Source organism: Fukomys damarensis, unplaced genomic scaffold (assembly GCF_012274545.1).
Source record: "Fukomys damarensis isolate Sample0158 unplaced genomic scaffold, DMR_v1.0_HiC HiC_scaffold_15, whole genome shotgun sequence".
NCBI classification, from domain to species: Eukaryota; Metazoa; Chordata; class Mammalia; order Rodentia; family Bathyergidae; genus Fukomys; species Fukomys damarensis.
The window spans coordinates 59,479,947-59,488,344 of record NW_022900927.1 but is presented as its reverse complement, the minus strand read 5'-3'; the positions used below and the strand labels follow the sequence as shown (position 1 = coordinate 59,488,344).

The window sequence follows — 8,398 nt, the reverse complement described above, 5'->3', positions numbered from 1 at the left end:
TTTTTTTTTTTTTTTCCTGGGATCGAACTCATATCCTTGTACTTGCAGGCAGACGTGGTGCCACTGAGCTACATCCCCGCCCTGGAAGATAGGATTAGTTTCCCCTGCAGAGAAAGGGTAAAATGAGAGAAAGCTTCGTAGACTGGGTAATGTTTAAACAGGCTCTTATAAGGGTGGATCTCGGGAGAGCGGGCACCAACATTGCCCCTGGCATGAGCAAGAGTGTGGTGGACAGGATACACAGGGGGTTAGGCCCCAACGTCCCGCAGGGAACGGGTATTCGTTTAGGGTTCCTAAAAGTGTAGTGCACGGATGCTTCTCCACAGCAGTGAGGTAGCCTAGGAAGGACGCTGATGCCGGCCTGGTACAACGTTTCTAATTTCTCAGAGTCTCATTTCCCAGGGAGTTCATGAATTATGGAGCCTGAGTGAGAGACTATAGATACACTGTCAACACACCGATGTTTTTGAAACAAGGAGCAGCACTCTTCAGTTTTTCCCTGTTTATCAGTCTTTCAGTAATTTACAGCCATGAAAACGAAAATGTTGATTTCTCTTACTTATGAGTCCGCAGATTAGCTGTGGTTCAACCAACTCCAGCTGGATTTTCCTAACTTCACTGAGCGAGGGTAGACTCCAAGCCTTGGGTTCAATTTAGGTTTGTACCACAAGTCTTCTTGCTCCTGTGACCAGTAGTTATGCCACTACTCAGCAGCTGTTTCTCTTCTAAGAAAAACCTGAGAGCATGCCTGTAGTCCCAGCGTCCTGTGAGACTGAGGCAGAGGGAGCCCAACTTCAGGCACAGCTCAGTGACTTAGTGAGATGCTGCCTCAAAATGAGGCATTAAAAAGGGCTGGAGATACAGCTCAGTGTAGAGGCCCCACACTCAGACCTCAGTACCACAGGAGAAATAGGAGTAACTGTGTACATGTACATCATCAGAGCACCATGGGAACACAGAAGGACCACAGCAGCGCAGAGGCCATGTCCCTAAAGTGCCACTCACACTTCTGCCCAGCCCCCTGGCCAGCATGGGTGGAAATGGGAAGTGACTCCAGCCGCAATGAGCTGCCCCGTGGTTCCTTTTGGCAAAGGGTACCAAAGCATAGTTCAACACCCAGGGAACAGAGAGCTGGAAGCAGTACGTCCATCTGCTTGAGGGACATTGTTAAATAAGTTTCCCAAAAATCACAATCACCAATGGGAGGGGGTAAAGGTGTTAGTAGACATCACCCCTTCTGCATCAAAAGAAAGGAAGAGAGGGAAGGAGAAAAGATGAGAGGAGAGTTGTGATTGGAAGTTGAAAAGATTAGTAGCCAACGTCAGAATAGCATGCAACTTCAAAAAGAGCATGGGCTCTCTTTTGGGTTATGGGGGCAGAAGAGAATTGAGTTATTCAGTAGCTGTTATACTCAAGCCACTGTGCTAGGCAATTTATATATCCTATATCATAGTATCTAGACCAAATATTTGCGCTAGATGTTACTGTGCTGATTTTAGAAAAGAGGAAACTGAGGTTCAACAACGTAGGTAACTTCCCCAAAACCACCCAACAAATAAATAGTACTGCTGGGATTGTCAGATCCTAAAGTCCATTTTGTAAGAAGGGGGCTGAACTAAAAGACAACTTGAAAATCAAAGTTACAGGATTCGTTTTCCTCAGGAGAGATGATGGTAAACAGAAAGATGGAAGATGGTTCTTCATTGTCTGGCATGGGAAATATTGGAGGAGAGTCAGTTTTTGAGCTGAATGAAATAAATTGTTTTTTACTTGAGTGGATGATATCTATAATGCATCCACATGAAATGTCCTATTACCAGAAATTTGTATCTTAGCACTCAAGAAATCCTTGAAAAATAATTCCAGGAATAAGGGCAAAAGTATTACAGGCATGGAAAATTATATTAGCAAAAATACAACTGTGTCTTGCATAGATCATGCTCGGGGAATGGCCAGCAGTTTCATGTGATATTTAGACACACACACACACACACGTGTGTGTGTGTGTGTGTGTGTGTGTGTGTGTGATCAATTTACTTTGATCTCTATTGGCCTTAAATGCTGGACTGAACATTCAGACTTTTCTCAAGAAGAGAACACTCTGGACTTTTGGCCAAGGGTTGACTAAGAGCCTGGCTTTTAGGAGGACTAATGTAGTAGCAAGATAGAAACTGAACCAAAGGTGGGAGACCAAGTGGAAGGCGATCGTGATAGTTTTTGTGAGCACTGACGAGAACCTAACCAGGGTAGTGGCAGTAGGAATAAAAATAAAGGAACAGATGGGAGAATTGCTTTGGAAGAAATTATTGTGCAGCACAGTAACCATTCTGCATATCATTAAATATGTGTCAAGTTAATTTTGTAACTTCATTTGGTTGAAATGGTTTCCTCTCTTCAGGTATACAGAGCCTTCACAATTTATTGGTCATCTGTTCACGTATTTTTAATTAAGACTTACAATTTCCATGAGAGAGACTATGACTGTTTTGTTCCCTATTATTTCTGCAGCATTCATTAAAATAGACAACGGGTAAAAATGTATCAAATGAGTGGACGGATGAATTCTGCCTTGCATACATCCACATACCACTTCCAAGGTCTCTTTGCCTCTGAACTCTACTGTGCCCTGCGCTCATCCTTCCACCACTTAATTACTTCTGTCTAACCTCTTTAAGCTTAGTCTGAGCAGTCTGCATTCAGCGAAACATTAATGTAATTTTTTCACAGTCACTGCCTTCAACCAAGCTCAATGGACTTACTCTTGGCTTTTTCTCCATGTGATCTCAGACATGTCAATAACTTTCTGGGAGTGTAAAATACTTACCTTTAAGTTCTAATTATTAAACCTCCGTTTTTATTTCCTTCAATCCCACCTCCCAAAGTTTACGCTTCTCCTAAGGACTAGCCCTTCTCTCTTTTCTGAATTCTTTAGTATTGGGACAAGGAGGGATTTGGAAAAAGGCAAACTTCTCTATTCTTAATTTGGTTCTCTCTTTCTTTCTCTCCCTCTCTCCCTCACTCCTATCTCTTTTCCTCCGTTCCTTTTCTCTATTTCTTTATGTCAGTTGGAATACTTCAGGTGTTTCCTGGGGCTGGAGTGATTGTTTAGGTTAGTAGATCCTGTTCAGCCACTTCTTTAAAAGTCCCAGAGAATGCACATGGCTCTAATAACTTTGTAACTCTCTCTAGAATAGGAAGGCATTTCATATTGTGTACCTTTGAGCCTCTACTTTGGATCCTGGCTCCAATTTTATACATTCACAACATTTGGTTTTTTGAGAATGCCACCGAACCTCATCTTTCAAACCCTGAATTGTCACTTAAATTTGTAGCTACTGTGTGATAAATACTGTCATGGGGGCTTGTCTTTAATGAACAGTCAGAATGGTTCAGCCAACGTAAAGCTGACATACAAAAGTCAGTGTAGTTCATACTCTAGGGCAAATAATACATTCATTGCACTGCGCCTTTAATCTAGAGGCCATTTAAACCTCAAGATGGAAATTGGACTGGAGAGTGAAATAGCCAGATAGATGGAAGGAGAAAAACTAACTTTGAAATGAAAAAAGTAGAGACTCAAAAATGAGAGAACCCTGCTTAGTGACAGAAAGCTTACCTCATTTCAGATTACAATCTGAATCCCTGAGGCCCAGACTAATCTTTTTTCTGTTCACAAATCAGAATCATATAGATTTCCCTTAATATTTATCTGCTTACGTTGGAAGGAGGAGGAAAATCTATGTTGCATTTCACCCAGGTTACTATGCCTGTGAGGAATTTCACTGAAAGCTGATGTCGGTTGCTGAGATGGCACCTGTCCTTGTAACTCCGGCGTAAGAGCTATGGAATAGCATGCAAAGTAGCATGAGTTTTAGAAGTGAGTCCCTGCAAAAACCAACAACCATAAATTCAACTAAAATTTCAAATAAAGGCTAAAGGACTAGAATAAGATTTTAAACCCAGAAGTTCCTCTTGCTTAAATTATTTGCACATTCCATTTTAAACTCAGAAACATTATGTTATGGTCACACTTCTTTGTTCTCCTAAAGAATTTTTTAAAACTCTGTATATAGCTGACAAAAAATAGGAGCCTGTCTGCCAGGAGGTTCTCTGTTCATGTCTAACATACTGTAGAATCAAAGCAGAACACATGGTCTTAAAACACTCAGAAGCCTCTTTTTAACTGGCTTACCATAGCAGTATGTTTCTCCGGCGTGTTTGCACTACCTACAATACATGTCTTGCATAAGCATGAATTCGTTTTGAATGCTTAAGTCATGCAGTATTTTCACATGCTTTGATGTCGTGCATATGAGAATTATCATCTGTATTTTGGAAATGCAGTTCCTGGTGCCTTCAGCATCAAATACCACTCAACTGACATAATTGTCAACTCCATCCAACAAAATGACAATAATGCCCCTAACAGAAGTTTTACATATTTCATCCTCTCAACTACAGAGTTCATTTAGCAGCTAAATTAGAAATTTCTGGGTGCATTTTTGAAAACGAATTCAGTGTGAAAACTATTAATGATTGAGAATTGTGCATAAGGCGTTTTCTTTTTCCTTATTCCCTATCCAGAAATATCTTATGCTTGTTATCAGATAAATTTGTGAGTGGCAAGATGCAGTCTGTTGTTGAAACAGAAAATAAACAGTTTCAATCAACTCTAATGTGATTTTTGGAATGATTTTTTTTTTAATTATAGATGAGACCCATTGGGCATGACGGCTACCATCCCACCTCTGTAGCCGAGTGGCTGGATTCTATCGAACTGGGTGATTACACCAAAGCCTTCCTAATTAATGGTTACACGTCGATGGACCTGTTGAAAAAAATCTGGGAGGTTGAGCTTCTCAATGTAAGTAGGGCTTTTATTAATACCTTCGACATTTGACCTTCCATAAATGAAATTGTACTGCCCGCAGGTGATTTTTTTTCATTGTAACTGATTAGACAGCAACTAAGATTGAAGAGAGGCTTCTTGGTATGTTTTCAATTATCTGGAAAAAACCTTCCAAGTGTGTTGGGGTTTTCCATTTTAGGGTGCTTTGCCATTTAGGGTATGGTTGTGATAACAAAGAGGATCCCATACTGATCTTTGTTCGTGTTCACTGTTAAAGACGTGAAGGGCCACTCTTCAGTTTTCCGTCTCTATCATGTTTCCTTGTCTTTATTCCTCAGTTACATTTACTCACCTTGTTCTTATAGAGGCTGCTCTTGCCCGTACTAAATGGGCTGCTGTCATATCGAAAATTTATCTTCTGGACTTGATGTCCCATCATATATTGCCCTGCTTCAGTTACACACTTACCATAAATGTCCCATAAAAAGTCGCCATCGATATATTGTTACATATTCCAGTCCAAAGAGAACAGCTAAATCTGCATAAATAATGTGGAACCTTGCTCATTTCATTTTTACTTCTTTTTTTTCCCCAAGGGCATAAATGAAGGAACAAGATGAAAAGATAATAAAATGATCATCATTTTAATTCTATTCAGCATTCTAAATGTTTCTTTTTAAAAGTGACAGTGAGAAATCACTTAGTCTTTTAGAAACTTTTTAGTTTTATATTCTAATGATTGTCAGTAATAGCAGTCATAAACTCAAAGATAAAGCAAATATTTGCTAGTTTCAGAGTGCTCCGTTCTACTCTTTATGCCACTTTCTTTACAGAAGTTCAGATTCTAATATTGCATATTATTAAATATTGACAATGATGGTCATTATTATTAACTAATCATTCTTTGCTTTGGAAATTCTGTCTAAAAATTAATATCTTTCTTAGCACATCTTTTAGAAATGGTCCTGGAATCCACAAATCAAGTTGTCGATTACGTTGACAAAACTTGGCTTCTAATTTGTGATAAGTAGGTTTTTTATTGCCCCACAAATGCTATCATTATCAGAAGAAACTCACTGTCTGGCTGAAGTCTCTGGGTAATTTCATCCCTATTTTGTATGGCAATAGAACTAACTGAAACTAATGACCTTTGGGTTACTTTGGCTACAATTTCAAATCCATATGAAGAACTTGACACTCCTGAGCAACTTTTAGGCATTTGTTAAAGAGAACATCTTCCACAAATCACCCAGACAAGTTTCCAAGTTGAGTTTGACAAATATTCTTGTATTATAGCATCTTCCATATAAATGTATTCCCCACTGAAGAACAAATGTTTACAACAGTAGCATGTGAGTCATTTACCTCTCTGGCATTAGCAGTAACTCCTGTTAAAAAGAACGGATTCCAATAGGACTGTGTAATACCATGCTTTCATGGGAACAAGTAGCATTTACATGAGGTTATATGTAGTGTGATTGCTATGAAGGAATTGGCAAGTGACACACAGAGAGGCAGCATAATGGAGGTAAAATAACAAAAATCTACTCCATCAGTGGGGGTTGATCACACCTAATGGCAGTGCCCTGATTGACCCAGTACTGGGCTAACGTTAAAAAGAAGGGATTCCAATAGGAACAAGTAGCATTTACATGAGGTTATATGTAGTGTGATTGCTATGAAGAAATTGGCAAGTGACACACAGAGAGGCAGCATAATGGAAGTAAAATAACAAAAATTTACTCCATCAGTGGGGGTTGATCACACCTAATGGCAGTGCCCTGATTGACCCAGTACTGGGCTACAATTCCTTCTTTTATAGGGTTTTACAGCCTTGATCTCATTCAGGTGGTTACATTTCATTTTCACAGTTCACATTGCTGATATTGAAAACATGGTGTGGAGACAGTTGAATTTCAACCCAGATGTAGCACTTCTTTCTTAGGGGAGGTTACCTTTAAAATTCATCTAGTTATCTATTCTAGCCCAGGGGAAGGGATTCTGTCAGGTCAGCAAAGTTAAAAATGGCTCTTTTCATTTACAAAACTTTTCAGTGAGACTAGATGCCTCTGGTGCCTGTTGATTCTGAACTAAACAAAGGAAATGATATTATTTTACATTGTGACATTTCATAGGTTTTGCTATTAAAGTTTTCTCTATCATGATCAACAAATATCATGAATATTTAAATTTTGAAAAGTTATTACAGTTGAAGACACTGTCATTAATGCCCCTAAAAATATGCTTCCTTGCTTTGAGCACTCTTATCCCATCCATTCTTGCCACTTTCTGAAGCAGTTCTGGAGGTCTTCTGTTTGTTTGTTTGTTTGTGGGTTTTTTTTTTTTTTTTTTATCTTTCTTAGCACATCTTTTAGAAATGGTCCTGGAATCCACAAATCAAGTTGTCGATTACGTTGACAAAACTTGGCTTCTAATTTGTGATAAGTAGGTTTTTTATTGCCCCACAAATGCTATCATTATCAGAAGAAACTCACTGTCTGGCTGAAGTCTCTGGGTAATTTCATCCCTATTTTGTATGGCAATAGAGCTAACTGAAACTAATGACCTTTGGGTTACTTTGGCTACAATTTCAACTCCCTATGAAGAACTTGACACTCCTGAGCAACTCTTAGGCATTTGTTAAAGAGAACATCTTCCACAAATCACCCAGACAAATTTCCAAGTTGAGTTTGACAAATATTCTTGTATTATAGCATCTTCCATATAAATGTATTCCCCACTGAAGAACAAATGTTTACAACAGTAGCATGTGAGTCATTTACCTCTCTGGCATTAGCAGTAACACTCGTTAAAAAGAAGGGATTCCAATAGGAACAAGTAGCATTTACATGAGGTTATATGTAGTGTGATTGCTATGAAGAAATTGGCAAGTGACACACAGAGAGGCAGCATAATGGAAGTAAAATAACAAAAATTTACTCCATCAGTGGGGGTTGATCACACCTAATGGCAGTGCCCTGATTGACCCAGTACTGGGCTACAATTCCTTCTTTTATAGGGTTTTACAGCCTTGATCTCATTCAGGTGGTTACATTTCATTTTCACAGTTCACATTGCTGATATTGAAAACATGGTGTGGAGACAGTTGAATTTCAACCCAGATGTAGCACTTCTTTCTTAGGGGAGGTTACCTTTAAAATTCATCTAGTTATCTATTCTAGCCCAGGGGAAGGGATTCTGTCAGGTCAGCAAAGTTAAAAATGGCTCTTTTCATTTACAAAACTTTTCAGTGAGACTAGATGCCTCTGGTGCCTGTTGATTCTGAACTAAACAAAGGAAATGATATTATTTTACATTGTGACATTTCATAGGTTTTGCTATTAAAGTTTTCTCTATCATGATCAACAAATATCATGAATATTTAAATTTTGAAAAGTTATTACAGTTGAAGACACTGTCATTAATGCCCCTAAAAATATGCTTCCTTGCTTTGAGCACTCTTATCCCATCCATTCTTGCCACTTTCTGAAGCAGTTCTGGAGGTCTTCTGTTTGTTTGTTTGTTTGTGGGTTTTTTTTTTTTTTTTTT

The 8,398-nt window shown here is 38.8% G+C and overlaps 1 protein-coding gene across 12 annotated transcripts in view; it reads left to right on the top strand.

The window, feature by feature from the left end:
• Positions 1-8,398, top strand: part of Anks1b (ankyrin repeat and sterile alpha motif domain containing 1B) — a 1,036,613-nt gene that overhangs the window by 749,703 nt on the left and 278,512 nt on the right. For all 12 annotated transcript variants that reach the window (XM_010629141.3, XM_033763852.1, XM_010629138.3 and 9 more), the window contains one exon: positions 4,712-4,864. In XM_010629141.3, coding sequence (XP_010627443.1) covers positions 4,712-4,864 — 153 coding nt within the window. The remainder of the gene's footprint in view (positions 1-4,711; positions 4,865-8,398) is intronic.